General features: G+C 30.7%; 1 protein-coding gene across 6 annotated transcripts in view; it reads left to right on the forward strand.

Annotated features, from left to right (window-relative positions):
* The window catches only part of LOC137489268 (receptor activity-modifying protein 2), a 73,229-nt gene that overhangs the window by 36,047 nt on the left and 18,930 nt on the right, over positions 1-18,252 (forward strand). For 3 of the 6 annotated variants that reach the window (XR_012399525.1, XR_012399526.1, XM_068217250.2), the window contains exons 1-2: positions 15,935-16,028; positions 16,208-16,243. Coding sequence is in view for 1 of the 6 variants with exons in the window: in XM_068217250.2 (XP_068073351.1) it covers positions 15,974-16,028; positions 16,208-16,243 (91 nt within the window). In the remaining 5 variants the exon portion in view is untranslated. The other 3 variants (XR_012399527.1, XM_073941091.1, XM_073941092.1) reach the window with 2 other exon arrangements.

An 18,252-nucleotide genomic window follows, 5' to 3' on the forward strand; every position in this document is an offset into this window, starting at 1 on the left:
TGTATGTATGTATTTATGTGTGTGTGTGCGTGTGTGTGTGTGTGTGTGTGTGTGTATATATATATATATATGTATATACACACACACACACACACACACACGTATATATATATATATATATATATATATATATATATATATATATATATATATATATATATATATATATATATACATATATATATATATATATATGTATATATATATATATATATATGTATATATATATATATATGTATATATATATATATATATATATATATATATTTATTATAATTTTTTTTAATGTTTTTTTAGCATGATCATTAAATGAATAAAATATAATTTTTTTAATTGTTTAATTTCTGATAAAATTTGTAAGTTAGTTATAACATTAGAAATATTATCGCAACACTCACTATATTTTCCCAGTAGTGCAGCCCTAACACACACACACATCACGTTAAGTTAAATAATGTTAGGATAAGGCTGTCCACAGACTAAACTGATTCCTCGCTCTGTTTCTCCAAGCGCTCTATATGAATAATAAACTCATGCATGTTCTGCATCTAAACTGCAAGTGTGTCAAAGCGATGCGCATTAATAATGTCCACGCTTAACAGTCAAATATTAAGGTTTACCGATGAAAAGGACTATTGATTAATTGTCAGGTAAAGGGATAGTTCACCCCAAAAATGAAAATGACCTCATCATTTGCTCGCTCTTCACTTATTTAAACCCTATTTGGGTTTTTTATGTGGAACACAAAAGATGATGCTGGAGAATGCAGATTTCTGGAACCCAGTTACTTCTATAGAATTTTTCTTCCTACTATGTGATGTTGATCTCTGCTTTGTCCACCTGTGATGTTGAAAATACACCTCTGCAGTTTAACAACGTGATTTTTAGTGACATTTTAGTCGTTTGAAATGATATAGAGGAAAAATAAGTCTGTAAAATAACAGAAGATGTGCTGGCAGTTCATTACAAGGTTTTAGTATCATTATATTCAACACCAACCCAGACAATATATGACTTTACACTATTAGAAATGTTCAAAAAGTCACTTATTTAGATTTTTCAAAGTTAAAAGTTGTTCGAAAGAAAGATCAAGGTAATTCAAAAGCATAACTAAATTGGGAAAAATACAGAAAATAAAAACACTAAATACAGAAAACATATACAGTTTTCAACATTTAAAGTGGATCAAAAAGTTTTTCAAAAATATCCAAAGACAAGAATGCGTGTTGTTCAATATTTATCAACAATTTTCTTAATAATATACAATTTATTTAATCTGTTTACTTGTTGATGTGCTTGGGGTGTTTTGAGGTTGGTAAATCGAGCAGATTCTCACAGGGCAGATTTTCTGTTTTTCACACAATACCCTCCACCCTTCTCTTTCCCACCCGTTACTTTCTTTTGTTTTTAGTCATTTGTGGTTGGCAGCTCGTTGGCACTTTGTTTACTTCAAGCACCGCACAGTTCATTAGAAACACACACACAAACACGCACTACAATTGACCTTGTTTTGCTTGTGGATGGTGCTGCAGTAGGTTTTTTCTCGGATGTAATCTGCAGGCTTTCTTTACTTATTAATATCAGCTTATTGAATCTGTGATTTTATAATGTCAGTATAGTGGAATAAGTCGAATGTCACATGTTCTTCTTGAAGAAAGATGCACTAAAACTTGACTTTTGAGCTGGTAATTTGTTTAAACGCTTCAATTTTGCCTCAAAACATCACATCCTATTAAATTAATAAGTGAAAAAGTAGTAACTTGCTGAATTCAGAAACATATCCTTTATATTCAGTATTTTTAGAAACATTTATGGCATGTTTTGTCAAATTTCTGTTCAGTAAGTAAAAAAAAATCCTAAAATAAATAAATAATTTAGAATAAAACAAAAAACAATATTCATGGGAGAAAAAAATATTTTTTACTGTAGTTTCATTATTAATTTCTTACTGCTACTTGATTTGTTTGTGTATATGTGATTGCAGTCAAGTCTGATTTGTATTTTGTGTGTTTTTGCAATAATGTGTGACTTCAGTTAAGTCTTTAGCAGTTTGGTGCAATGTAAAAGTTGAGCATATTAACTTGTATTTTGTAGAAGTGAACTAAATTAGCTTCAAAAGCGAGATGCATTATTGAGTGTCACAGGAAGTGTGCACTCTTAGTGGAAGCGGACACGTTTCGATCAAAATGATTATGCAGTTGGTGACTATAGACTGTATAGCTTGATGCGAGATTTTCACTTGTTTTTATAGTGACCTAGTTTTACCATCCACTCTTAAAACTAACGTTTATTTTTAATTGTATTTTCCTTCTGTATTTTTTTAAATGTTGTTTTCTTTTCTTATGTTATTTTTCTTATTTTTTTGTATTTTTCTTTTGTTTCATTTGTTAATTTTTTATAAGTTTCTTTTCTTATTTTTTATATTTCTCTTTTATTTATTTATCTATTTATTTTTAAATGTTGTTTTCTTTTCTTATGTTTTAAAATTGTTATTGTGTTTTATTTTTATTTATATATTTATTGTTTAAATGGTTTTTTATATATATTTCCTTTGTTTTATTAATTATTTTTTATAAGATTTTCCTTTCTTTTCTTATATTTGTTCATATATTTTATTTATTTTTGTTATTTTATTTTATTTTTCGTGTTTGCATTTTATTTTTCTTTTGTTTGTTAATTTTTAGAACTTTTGTTCTATTATTTATTCAAATTTTATTTAATTATTTACTTTTAAAATGTTATTTTTTTCTTATTTTTTATATAAATTTTTATTATTAATTTTTAATGTTTTTTTTCTTTTTCTTTTTTATTTATTTATGTTATTTTCTTTACTTTTTCATGTTTATTTTCTTTTTCTTTTGTTTTATTTATTTGTTTTCAAATGTAATTTTATTTTCTTATTTTTGTATGTTTATTTAGTTTTATTAATTTATTATTTAAATTGTTATGTTTGTAAATATTTTATTCAATTTTTTATTTTTTAAATGTAATTTTATTTTCTTTTTTATATTTTTATTTTCTTTTATTTGTTTTTTTATTTGACATTTGCTATTTAAAAAAAGAAGACATTTTTGACATGTTAAAATGTTCCAAAATAAATTTTTTAAATACAAATATCATAAACCTGTAAAAATGTAATCTCATAAAATAAAATGAATATTTGTTTTTCTAGATTACCTTACTATTTCACAGGAAATTTTACAAACGAATCGGTCACACTTTACAATAAGGTTCATTAGTTAATGTTAATTAATGCATTTACTAACATGAACAAACAATGAACAATACATCTACTACTGTATTTGTTCATGTTAGTTAACGTTAGTTAATGAAAATACTGTAGTTCATTGTTAGCTCATGTTAACTCATGGTGCATTAACTAATGTTAACAAGCATGGACTTGAATGTTAATAATGCATTAGTAAATGTTCAATTATGATTAATAAATGCTGTACATGTGTTGTTCATGATTAGTTCATTTTAGTAAATGCATTAACTAATGAACCTTATTGTAAAGTGTTACCAACGAATCTAATGCATTTTAATGCATTTTTTAGCTTTTCTGTTATGTATTATAATTTAATGTTTTTAAAATGCAAATAAACAAGTATAGCAGACTTAATTAAAGTATTTTTTGGCCTGTTTTATTTATTTATTCATTTATTTATTTATTTATTATTTAGCATTTTAAAATTTTATATGTTTTTGTTAATTTTAATATGTTGCTTAAGTTTGTTCATGTCATAACCTCTTTGCAGCTCAAAAAAACAATTTCATGTCATAATTTAAAGTTAATGCAACTCAAAAATCATTTTATATCTAGTCTAAATGCATAATTGATGCATTTAGACTAAACTAGTTCCCACGATACAGTTCTAAAAAAAAGCATGCAGACATTTTTCGTTTTAGACATTTTAACAGGTCAGATAAGAAACAAATGCAAATAAGCGAAATTACCCACAACTGCTTAAAATATGCCCACATGAAGTTTGTGGCGGTTGTAAATTTTCACACCCTGCTGTACAATGTTTTCAGATCAGCAATTTTATTCCTGCTGCATTTTGCTTGTTTGTGTGTGTGTGTTTCCTCACTGTGTGTGTTTGACTTTCACCTAACTGTGCCCAAACCCATGATATCGATCAGCGGGCAGCTCTTATGTGTGGAAAAAAGTGACAGGAAGTGACAGATGATTAGTAGTAGCCCGTTTCCTGTGAGTTATTTAGTCATTTACCATGTTACGCCTGTGTTGAACGTTTCCTGCCAGAAATCACAGTTTGCAGCACTGATACATGCCTTAACTAACATATAGGCATCAGTTTATACCAAAAGAAATACTTTTTATGGGTTAAATGTGGTAGAAATGGGCTTTTCCGGGAATAGTTGCAGTTTATAGAGTGCAGCTGCCTGTCTAAATGTTTAAAAAGAGGCTGGAATATAAAATATAGTATCAAATGTACTGTTTGCTGTACCTTCGTTTCTATTTCTGCAGAGTTTTGTGTGGATCGATTTTGCCATTGTAATGAGATGCAAAATACATACGTTTATTTAAGTTCATGCAATTTTATGAATACATTTAGACTGCATTTAAATGAGAGATATGAAGTTATTATCTCCTATTATATTATGTTTTTATATTAGTTTTTATATATTATATTATTTACTTATATTTTTAATGAATGTTTATATTATTTTTTAATTATATCATATTATATTAACTATATTATTGTATGTTTGTATAAATCTTTATTATATTGTTTAATTATATTATATTAAAATAAAACAATATATATTATTTATAATAAAACAAGTAGCATTATTTTTTATTTTTTTACTGATGGTTGGTTATTTCAATGCAAATACAAATACAGTCTTAGCTATACGCAATAGGAAATAATAGAAAATATACAAACAAGTAAACAAGTAAATATAATCAGGCTAAATATAAACCATAGAATAGAAAATCAGGAGAAATGAATAAAGTAGTGCCAAAATGGTGTCAAAAATCATCAGACTTTTGATGAAAATAGTAGCATGTTAACAAACTACTAGAATTTAAAGAGGTTTTTGCACATTTTTGTTTTTATTTTCTAGTTTACTAGTAGAAAAAAAAATATATATCAATATGATATTTTGAAAACCATTTAAAAAAAGTGTTTTACCTTCACTCAGTAATATGAAGCAGATGGAAATGTAAGATTTAGCTGAACATTTTAAGTTATAATTAATAAAACAATAACATTTCTTTTGATCTGAAACAGAACAGATTTTAAATGGATTAAAAGTGGTTTGAAGCTTTTAGTAAAGAGTCAAAATAATCTCTCGTGTTGAAGTAAGAGCTTTTAGGGAAGTGTGTGTTTTTGCATGCCTTCGTCTTGTGTGTTGAGAATAACACTGCGTCTCGCAGTCGAGCCACACGAAGTGTGTTTAAGCCGTCAGACTGGAGATCCCCGGTTGGCTCGAGCGGATGCACAAACACCATTAATCACTCACTTTTAGACAATATTCTGAGCTTATAGCTTTATTGTTGTGTCATGCTGTGTATGAAACAATCTCAAAAGCAAAATACATCAGACGACGAGACTTCAAATTCAAATTTTCCACTTTTTTATGCTTTTTTTAAATTGCTGAATTTATTTATTTTATTTCTTTGCACATTTCTTATATATACAATTTTATTTAAAGGTGTGTGTGTGGGGGAATAAAATCAAGGCTTTGACAAAAGTTATTTGGTTAAATTGAAAGTGCTGGTATTTGAGCTGGTTATTTTGAGTAAATGCTGCAATTCTATCTCTACAAATTCACAAAATTGTGATGATAAATATATTTATAAATATATAATATATATTTTTATTATTAATAAATGAGAAGCAGTAACTTTGCAGACCTATATAAAACACACTATTCAGTAACTTATGGACATTCAATAAAAATTTATTTTTATTATTTATTTATTTTAATCAGAAATATTTGTAATATTTAAATATTAAACTAAATTATTTAAATATTACAAATATATATATATATATATATATATATATATATATATATATATATATATATATATATATATATATATATATATATATATATATATACATATATATAAATTTTTGTCCTTTTTTTATTTACACAAAATTACATTAACCTCAAAAAGGAAAGATGCGTTGTTCCAGGTTTTAGCAAGGTTGCTATTTTCCTCCTGCGGTCCACACAGGTAAATATTATAACAATTCAAGAGAGAAAAAAATAAAATAAAATGAATTGACAATTTAAAATACAGACACAGTCACATACAGACTAAACCAGAGATGCCAAAACTAGGGCCCGCAGGCCGAAGTTGACCTATGGTAACCTTTGATTTGGCCCGCCATCCCATCTGAGAAGAGAGGGAGAAGGTTGGGGCAAATGCCTTTAACAGAGATCGTCATTTCTAATTTAACATAACTTTTTATTTCTTTATTCATTATTGAGCTTCAAAAAAGCTAACTGTAATAAAATGTTTGACTCAAATACTGTTCATAAATCAGATTTTTAAAAATATAAAGGCTGTCACTAGAAGATGCACAATGCACAAGACATTGCTGAGCAAATCAATATAAAGTTCATAATATAATGTAGAAATATATATATTTAATTATTAATATGATTAAAATGTTTTTATAAGTATTATTTATTTTAAAAGCTTAATAAAATAGGAAATTACCATGGCAACTTGAATGTAAAACTTTGGTATATTTACTTTCAGCCCACCACCATCTTTCATAAGCACCCCTGGACTAAACAGACAAATCAAACACATCAAAGAGTGGGTATTCGATTTTATTTCTAACATTGCCCCAATAAACACTTTCTTTACTTCAGCAACCTCCCTGTTTCACATAGGGGACAATGTATATTAAAAAGAAAAATGTATTAAAGGTGCTAGTAATGTTGACCTTAAAAATATTTAATTTAAAAATATATATATTTAAAAAAGATTCAAGTGTAAATTTACATTTAAAATGTAAATATTTTTTTATTCTACTTAATCTAAAAGAAATATGACTTTCTCCAGAAGAAAAAAATATATAATAGTGAAAATTTCCTTTTAATCATTAATTTCATTAAATATCAATTGGAAAATATTTGTAAAATGAAAAATCTATTTCACAGGGCTAATTATTTTGCCTTCAGCCGTAAAAAAGTTTGCGGAAAATTTTGAAGAAAAAAAAAGGAATTAAAAATACAAAAATAAATCAATTAAATAAATGAGATAAATGCATTTTCACAATCTTGAATATAAATATAGTGCTCAGCATATATGAGTATGAATTTTAAATTATTATTTTTTTTATCCATTTCTCAGTAAGTATGGTTAACATAAATATTGGTGCATTTGAACAAAACAGATTTTTTAAACAGATATATTTATTAAAATAACATTTTAGCCACAGAACATCTTTAGAAATGGAAATATAATACATGTAAGTTCATGCAAAATATTTCAAAAAACATTTTTTACAAACATTTTATCCAAATTGTATATGGTTTTTGTTTCTCTTGATTTTTACTATTTTTGAAAATTGTATTTAATATTTTCCCCTAACATAAGTTTGAGCTACTAATTTTTGAAACATTTTTGTCAGCAATTTTGTTAAATTAGCTCCAAATTTGGCTTCAGTAATGACTAACCTAATGTATATGAACTAATATAATATTGTAAAGCATCCTAAAGAAAATATAATTTTAAATTAGAGATTTGTGGGGGGTGTACTCAAATATGCTAATCACTGTAGATTTAAATATAAATGCTCAAATAATGTGCAAATAATAGAAACTTTTCCCAATGCTTTTGTATCAAATGCTTTTTTAAGCAACTGCAGGTCAGGTCAAACCGTTTGACTCTGAAAAAAGCTGATGATCTGCTATTTTGTGCATTTTTTTTCATAAAACAGCAAAATTGTTCATATTTCTTGCAGTGATCATGCAAGCAACCGTGCCAAGAAAGGACTTAATCCTGCTGTATGCTGATGACATCATGCTGCTTCAGCTGTTATATTATAATCTGGAATTGAGGTCATCATAACATCTTTCTTTCAGACTCATTTCACAATGCAAGACCTAAAAATGAACAGAAAGTGACTCAAAATGTAAATCAACACACACTCAAATAACTTAGGACTCATTCACATTGAACACATCTTTGCTGAAATGCGAGTCGTTGTACTTAGCAATGGGTTTTAAAAAAGCATGAGGTCCGTGTGATGCAATGTTACGATTGTAATGTAATAACGACAATTACAGACCCACTGAAAATAGGAAAACAATATCATATGCTAAGCACTTAAACAGGGGTTGCCAAACTCGGTCCTGGAGGGCCGGTGTCCTGCAGAATGAACTGCTTCCTTAAGGAAGGGTGTAAAAACAGGGGTAGCACATTTTGTCAGCTTCAAATGTCAATCAGACAGAACTCTAATAAACAAATTAAATATAAAAGTAATGATTTTTTTTTTTTTAAATGAAGGCAGTAGTTCATTCTGATTGACATTTGAAGCTGCTACGCCTTTTTCTAGATTTTTCTATGAGTAGTAGTTCATTTCAATAGATATTTGAAGCTGACAGTATGTGCTACTCCTGTTTTTACATCCTAATTTAATGTGGTAGTTCTCTCTGATAGACATTTGAGGTTGACAAGATGTGCTTACCCTGTTTTGGTAGATGAAACATGACAGATTAAGCTACCGGTAGTTCATTCTGAGGATGGAGCACAGATAATCAGAACACCGGCCCTCCAGGACCGAGTTTCTACACCCCTGCACTTAACTTACATCATTTATAACACTGGATCTATTGACACAGCCACAATGAGCGGCTTCTTCAACATGATATAATAGTAAATAAACCAGTTGTCATGCCAGCTTTCTACTATAAACAGAAGCTTGCAACAGTTGTTCCACTGCTATGGAACTAACAGTGATGATCAGCACTGCTTGTTAAAGTTGAAGTTTTTTAACTTGACACAGCATCTAAAAATGCAGCACTCAAGTGTGTGCCGCTTCGAAAGATGTAAGACATGAGCGTAATGGTCACAGACATCCGTCAAGTGTGTGTTTGCAATAAAAACAATAGAAAAGTAGAGCATTGAAGAGGGAAAAATTACTCCTTTGTCTTTTTTTTACCATAAATGCTCATCAGGTGACGCAGTGGCGCAGCAGGTAGTGCTGTCGCCTCACAGCAAAAAGGTCGCTGGTTCGAACCTCGGCTCAGTTGGCGTTTCTGTGTGGAGTTTGCATGTTCTCCCTGCGTTCGCATGGGTTTCCTCTGGGTGCTCCGGTTTTAGAAACCCCACAGTCCAAAGACATGCGGTACAGGTGAATTGGGTAGGTTAAATTGTCCGTAGTGTATGAATGTGTGTGTGGATGTTTCCCAGAGATGGGTTGCGGCTGGAAGGGCATCTGCTGTGTAAATATGTGCTGGATAAGTTGGCGGTTCATTCCGCTGTGGCGACCCTGGATTAATAAAGGGACTAAGCCGACAAGAAAATGAATGAAATGCACATCATCCATCACAATTTTTTTGGTGCTTCCTTAAACTGCTTATTTAAAATGAGCTCAATTGACAGAGGGGCGTCACGGTGGCGCAGTGGGTAGCATCAGGGCTTAATTTGCGCTGGAACACGCCGGATCCGGCAACTTTGAAATCTGAAACGACACCTTACTTTACCGATCCTCCTCATCAACCGCCCGTCCACTATTCACTTTCACTTTCTTTCGCGACTCCCCAACCCTCTTACTGTAACTTTCGTCCGCGTCACCCTTCCGCCATACACCTCCAACACCCCCCCTCCCCGCTCTACACTTTCATGTGCGACACCTCTCCATCCATGGGTAACATGCTGGATACGTTACCCCGATCTGTTCCGGGACCTCGCAATTCACAAAATAAGCTCTAGGTAGCACGATCTTTTCACAGAAAAAAGGTTGCTGGTTCAAGCCCCAGCTGGGTCAGTTGGCATTTCTGTGTGGAGTTTGCACATTCTCCTCTGTTCACATGAGTTTCCTCTGGGTGCTCTGGTTTCACCCACAGTCCAAACACATGCGCTATAGGTAAATTGGGTAAGCTAAATTGGCCTTAGTGTATATGTTCGAAAGCATAAGTGTATGGGTGTTTCCCAGTACAGGGTTGCTGCTTGAAGGGCATCCGCTGTGTAAAACATATGCTGGATAAGTTGTTGGTTCATTCCGTTGTGGCGATCGCTGATTAAAAAGGGACTAAGCTGAAAATGAAATGAATGAAGGAATAAATCGACACAATTCATGAGGAGTTTTTGGGACACCTTTGTTTATTCTTCAATCCACTGACACTTGTTAAAACAATTATGTTAACTTAATGGATTTGTGTTAGGACAAGCATTTCAAACAGTAATGTTCAAATGTATGAGAAGAAAACAATGTGCAGTAATGCTGAAACATTCAAGCACAGGGATTTTGTGTGTGTGTGTGTGTGTGCAAGTGTGTTACATGAGTCACAGTAGTCAGCGTGTAGTTACTCATTGCTGTAATAATATTGTAAATATTACTAATTGCTTGCTTCATGTGCAGTCGTTAACATGATGTAGTTTACAGTCAAATTATGCATGAAGTGTCTTATGCAAAATTTAGTATTAAAAAAAATCATATCGTTTTCTCTGTATGCACAGTGTTATTTTATATGGCAGGGAATGGTGGATTTGAACACACACATTATTTCAAAATCTGTTTACTGTTTAGGTTTGTTAAATGAAATACAACCTTGAATTTTTACAATAGATATTAATTAACAATGAGCAATGCATTCGTTCATCTTTTATAAGCTTTAGCTGTTCATTTAGTTAGTATAGTTCGATAATGGGCGAGGCAGTGGCGCAGTCGGTAGTGCTGTTGCCTCAAAGCAAGAAGGTCGCTGGTTCGAACCTCAGCTCAGTTGGCGTTTCTGTGTGGAGTTTGCATGTTCTCACTGCCTTCGCGTGGGTTTCCTCTGGGTGCTCCGGTTTCCCCCACAGTCCAAAGACATGCGGTACAGGTGAATTGGGTTGGCTAAATTGTCCGTAGTGTATGAGTGTGTGTGTGAATGTGTGTGTGGATGTTTCCCAGAGATGGGTTGCGGCTGGAAGAGCATCTGCTGCGTAAAAACTTGCTGGATAAGTTGGCGGTTCATTCCGCTGTGGCGACCCCGGATTAATAAAGGGACTAAGCCGACAAGAAAATGAATGAATGAGTTCGATACTGCAAGTATAGATGCAGCTTTTGATTTTAAGTGTAGTCAACAATCATCAATGCAGCGTACTGAATGGCTTAAACTGGGAAAGGTGTGAATCTGAAAGGAAATAAAACCCCAAATATTAGCAAAGAAACTCTGCAAATTAGCAAAACTCTGAAGTTCAGCTCACACCTGCAAACCACAAGAGAGACACTGTAGCTGCGGGGAAAATATGTTAAAGAGATGTTTGTTGTTTTGTTTTAATATAGGAAAAATCTAAATACTGATTGTTACATTTTTAGTTAGCCTAATAGTGCAACAGAAATATTTAAGGTAACGGCTTTGCATCTTATAAAAGTTAACTTCTTTTCTTTTCTGTGAATATTGTAGGAACGGAAATCAAACGGGTTTCTGAAACTTCAGGCAGAATAACACCGGTTAGCTGATGAGTGGGCATTTCTAGATCGGAAATAGAACAATTTGTCAACAGTTTTACCAGGTTAAAGGCATCTGCGGTCTATGTATTTTATGTAATATTATGCATGATGTGTATTTTTGCAGAATACTGCCTACAGAAAACAAGATATTTATACAGATGTTAAGTTCAGTATAACAATGAGGAATTTTTTTTAGTTATGATTACTAATTTCTAACTGAATGAATGAATTTATTTATTTATTTATTTATTTAACAGGGACAAACATAAAAACTACATTAACCTCAAAAAGGAACGATGCATTGTGCCAGGTTGTAGCAGGATTACTATTTTTCACCTGCAGTCCCTGGACAGGTAAAAATTAAAACAATAATAATCAATTAATTAAAAAGTCAGTTTAAAACAAACAGGCATAATAGCATATAAACCAAAATATTGACAAATCAAAAACAACTGATTTATTTTATCTATCATGATGACAGCACATAATATTTGACTAGATATTTTTCAAGATGCTATATTCAGCTTAAAGTGACATTTAAAGGCTTAACTAGGGTAAAAAAGTAAGCAAGTCATTGTTTAACAGTGTTTTTTTTTTCAGTGGACAATCAATAAAAAAATATTGCTTAAGTAAGCTAATAATATTGACCTTAAAATGCTTTTTAAAAATTCCTTTTAAAAACATCCTTGCTCCTTTAAAAATCACTTTTATATATTTGAGAAAAAATACATATTTTACAGGAGGGCTAATGCATTTGCCCTCAACTGTGTGTATGCGTTAAAACATAAGGATCTTTTATTTTGTAAATTCATTGAAAATAATACATGCAACTTTTATAATTATGAATTGACACAAGTGTAATAATAAAGTATTAATAGCAGTTACTGAATCAACAGGAATTTTATGTTGATGAAAAAGGAAAAATACTGAAATGTTATTACATTCTTAACTAGAAGTAAAACAGAAACGTTTTGTGACAAAAGTTTCACATCTTACGGTAAATAAAAGCTGATTTCGTTTCTGTGAACGGAAACAAAACATGTCTATGAAACCACAGCAGACCCGGTTAGCCAACGAGGGGGCATTTGCAGATTGGAAATAGAGCAATTTGTCAACTGTAGTACTAGGTTAACTGTAAAATTATGTTATAATGTTATATGTTATGTTTTATATATATATATATATATATATATATATATATATATATATATATATATATATATATATATATATATATATATATATATATATACAGTTGAAGTCAGAATTATTAGCCCCCCTGTTTATTTATAATTATTTAAATCCCCAATTTCTATTCAACGGAGAAAATATTTTTTTAGCACATTTCTAAACATAATAGTTTTAATAACTCATCTCTAATAACTGATTTATTTTATCTTTGCCATGATGACAGTAAATAATATTTGACTAGATATTTTTCAAGACACTTCTATACAGCTTAAAGTGACATTTAAAGGCTTAACTAGGTTAATTAGGGTAACAAGGCAGGTTAGGGTAATTAGGCAAGTTATTGTATAACAATGGTTTGTTCTGTAGACTATTGAAAGAAATAATTAGCTCAAAGGGGCTAATAATTTTGACCTTAAAGTGGTGTTTAGAAAATTAAAGGCTGCTTTTATTCTAGCTGAAATAAAGCAAATAAGACTTTCTCCAGAAGAAAAAATAATATCAGAGATGTTTATCTAAATTTTTTTTAGACCCGAAATCCCATATTTAGACTCTCATCTCAAAGGCTTCCCCTGATGAGGAAATCAGCTCTAGTAAACAGTAAACCATAGGAAGGAGGGAATATTGACTGCTTTTAGGGAGCCTTTATTTTCTCTTTTTCAGAGGATATGTTTGTTTTTGATTATTTTAATTTAATTTATTTAAATGTTTTGAAGGGATAGTGGGAGGTAAGAAAATGAAGACGCATTCTATAATTTTTATATGCATTATATTGTGTATTATATCTGTATATTGTTTAATACTATGAAAAATTTAATTAATGAAAATGGTAATACTTTGCAATAAGCATTAATATAAGCAATGTTTCTTATAACATTTATAACACCAAATAATATTGTATATATAATATTGTATGTGTGTACACACACACACACACACCTAGTTGAAGTATTAAATATTTCCTAAATGATGTTTAACAGAGCAAGGAAATTTTCACTTTATGTCTGATAATATTTTTTCTTCTGGTGAAAGTCTTATTTGTTTTATTTTGGTTAGAATAAAAGCAGTTTGTAATTTAAAAAAAAAACATTTTTAAAGACTAAATTATTAGCGATAATAATTAATTATTCAATAGTCTACAGAACAAACCATTGTTATACAAAAACTTGCCTAATTACCCTAACCTGCCTAGTTAACCTAATTAACCTAGTTAAGCCTTTAAATGTAACTTTAAGCTGTATAGAAGTGTCCTGAAGAATATCTAGTAAAATATTATTTACTGTCAACATGGGAAAGATAAAATAAATTAGTTCTTAGGAATGAGTTAAAAAAAAAAGGATTCTGTTTAGAAATGTGTTTACAAAATCTTCTCTCCGTTAAACAGAAATTAGGGAAAAGGGGGGCTAATAACTCTGACTTTAACTGTATATATATTTCTTTTCCCAAATGTAAAAACTCTAGTCAATATTATTAAAAAAACAATTTTTTGGATTGGCTACAGAGCAAACCACTGTTGTCCAACGACTTGCCTTTTAATCTAACTTACACACAATACATGCAATATTACATACTCACATACATACAATTCAGTACAAACAATTCATCACCCAGAGCTTTTTTGTCTAATTGCATCTCTTTCTAATGTTTGTCGTCTATTCTCATATTTATTTTCGTGTTGTCCTTGTCACTTTATGTACACTTGAAGCTTCTGTAACCAAAATAAATTCCTTGTGTGAGTAAAGCACACTTGGCAATAAAGCTAATTCTGATGCTAATTATAGTTCAATTAATTAAAGTAGTTACACCTAAAAGCTAAAAACCGTAGCTTTATAAACTACACACATTTAATAATGCACACTGTAAACAATTTATCGACAAAGACCAAATTTTATGTTGCTTATTTTAATAAGTTAATCAGGTTATACAGTTATACAAAGTTTAACTTCATCGTTTTAGTCAGTTTGATTGATGCAATCTGAGATGACTATAGAAAAGTTCTTTTGATTTAACTAAAACATTCAAGAAAACAAGATTTATTTTAAATGGTACGTTTACAAGGACAACCAATATTAGTGCAATTACATAATATACCGTTGAAGTCAAAATTAATAACTCGCTTTTTTTCTTATTCAAATATTTCCCAAATGATGTTGAACAGAGCAAGGAAATGTTCACAGTATGTCTGATAATATTTTTTCTTCTGGAGAAAGTCTTATTTGTTTTAGTTTGGTTAGAATAAAAGCAGTTTTTAATTTTAATAAAACCATTTTAAGGTCAATATTTTTAGCCCTCTTAAGCAATACTTTTTTCGATTGTCTACAGTACAAACCATTGTTATACAGTGATTTGCCTTTTTACCCTAACCTTTTTACCCTAGTTAAGCCTTTAAATGTCACTTTAAGCTGAATACTAGTATCTTGAAAAATATCTAAAATATTATTTACTGTCATCATGGAAAAAATAAAATAATCAGTTATTAGAAATGAGTTATTATAACTATTATGTTTAGAAATGTGTTGAGAAAATAATCTTTCCGTTAAACAGAAATTGGGAACAAACAATACAGGAGGTCTAATAATTCTGACTTCAACTGAATACATGTTTTATCCATTATTGCAAATTCTACTTAATCTGGATCAGTGTTATTTCTGTAGTTCAGTATCTGTCAGTGTTTAAAAGTTAATAGTATTCTTAAACAAGCATTACTAATGGTGAAAAATATTCCAAAATAATTACACATGTAACTTAAGCAGACTTACATTATAAAGAATTATCGAAAATCCATTTAAAATGAGCAGGAATTGCATAATCCTCTTATGAAGTTGTATAATTCTCATGTAGTGTCCCGCGAGAAATCGCTGTTATCAAGTCAACAGTTGTATACGCAAATGTCCACTCCTGTTTTCTCCAGAAAAAATACTGCAGCTCTACAGAAATGTCTCATCCCAAACTATCCATGAACTCCCACTGGACTGTAAATGGGTGGAGTGTTTTCTTTCACCCCACACACACACACACACAATCACAGTGGCCCCGTGTTCCTGCCCTCTTTTGTTTCTCCCATTAAACACTCCGACTACAGCCGTTTATTCACTCACAGCTCCTTTACCGCATGCGTTTTGTCTGTCACAATGTTTTACCTCTCGGGACTTCTGGTGTTTTTACTGGATCTGTCTGTGAGCTGTGGTAGGACATCTTCTGTTGCTTTATCTGACGATAATGACTTTATCTTGGACACATGATCCACAGATATCGTATGATACGCTGATTTGGGTTTGGAATAGACTCATTGTGAGAACTGAGTGTGTTGATGGATGTCTGGTAGGGATGAGGATGATTATTAAACCGCTTGTTTCTATTCTCAGGTCAGACGACGCGAGAAAACATCACTGCTTTTGAAGGTAAGAAATCAAACGTGTTTAAAATCTCTGTTTTCTTTTGTACACTGTAAAATATATCTGATAATTAACAGGTTCTATATTTTGTGATCGACTTTTTTTGGTGTGTTTATGATTATAAATTGCAATATGGGATGTTGATATCTGCTCTGTTGACTTCTGATGTTGAAAATTAAATTCTGCAGTTTAACAAAGCGACTTTTGAAACATTTTAGTAGCTTAACATAATAAAAGAAATAATATAGAGAGAATTAAGTCTGGATTTTATACTGTAATTTACAACACCAAAAATACATCACAATATAAGATCAAGGTCCTATAATGCAATTAAGCACAAATAAATGAAAGAAAAGCATGAAGATGAAGAGCAAAATACAGAAAATAAGAGCTACATTTTAAAGTTATAGTTTAAAAAAGTATTTTAATTTGCTCGCCATCCTAAGATGTACAATTTAAAAAAAGGATTTTGAGCTATTTTTTATGTTAGGATTTTTTAAAATAGTGGTCCTTGGTATTAATTAAATTCAAGTCAAAGTCTACCATTACTTTGAGAGTCAAAAAATATATATAGGCAAAACAAAATGAATACATGTTACTCTTCATAATCCATTGAGGACTTATAAGGTGAAATAATCCTCTGTGTCAGAAACAGAACATTGTTTATTACATTAGAGCCTCTGTGAGTGGTTCAGAATCACATTTGACTCTCGATTGAATTTTTTTTTTTGAGTCAGTTCACCAAATCCGACTGAGCCATCTGAGCCAGTTCACTGCTCCTACAAATTTATCAAACAAACTTCATTTCAAAGAGTTGTTTTTACTCAAAATATGCCAATAAATATGATCATATAATGCCAGAAACTCATTTATCACTCCCAACAGTAGCTATATGTTACCATCAAAAAGAGCAAATGAACTTTATGCGCAAAATGGAATTATCGCATACAACATTTGCGAATAAAGCATTGTTTTCATCCAATGAGTCAAAGAGAACAATATAGTCACTTCCTGATTACCTGGCACCAAATATCAACAGTAAAAACGGAATTTATTGAGGTAGAAGAAACTGCGTGAATCTTTTCTTCATTTAATAAATGACTTTCACCTCAGAAGACGATACTAAAACAAAATGAACGCTTGGTGGTGTTTGAAGCCTTGAGACACAGAGCGCAGACGCTCTTGACAGTTCTGGAGGTCATTAATAATATAATAACACTAATATTGAAATGGTTAAGGCGTTTTAGAATGAGCAAAAACAGTTCAGATGTGTTACAGTGTGCTCAGCCTGCTGGTTTGTCCATTCACACACATTTTCATCATCACATGGTCACTTATAACAAAATCTGTTTTAATCCGCATGCTGGAATTTGTTCGGTAAAAGTGTTTCCGTCGAAGTTTATGCGCATCTTTTCTTATCAAATAAAATGTTTATCCTACTAGGTTATGCGGATACATTTTTTTGTGCGTTTTCAAAACTTATGCGCATCTTGGCATTTCTATCAACCAGTTTTTTTTATACGCATATCCAAAATGCGCTTAAAAATAGGTGGATGGAAACATAGCTAGTGACTGAATTGACTGACGAAACCGTTCCGATTGAGACCGAATGAGATTACAAACTATACAATTAATTAGCTTGGCTTGTAGTCAGCACCAAAAATACTAGTGGTTTGTTGAATTTATTACTACTTTGTTTTGCACATGGTTTTATTTTAAGTTGTGAACATAAACACACTTACTGGGTGAAATCAGATGTTACTTATTAACACAAATAAAACATGTGCATGTATCTGTAAATTACTCACAAATACTGTATAGGATACACATGCACACTAATGAAATCCACAGTAATACATGTAATGCATATGTACACACACATTTCTAAACATAATCGTTTTAATAACTCATTTCTTTCAACTGATTTATTTTATCTTTGTCATGATGACAGTAAATAATATTTGACTAGATATTTTTCAGGACACTTTTATTGTATGGTTTGTTCTGTAGACTAT

This window comes from Danio rerio, chromosome 24 (genome assembly GCF_049306965.1).
Source record: "Danio rerio strain Tuebingen ecotype United States chromosome 24, GRCz12tu, whole genome shotgun sequence".
Classification (NCBI taxonomy): domain Eukaryota; kingdom Metazoa; phylum Chordata; class Actinopteri; order Cypriniformes; family Danionidae; genus Danio; species Danio rerio.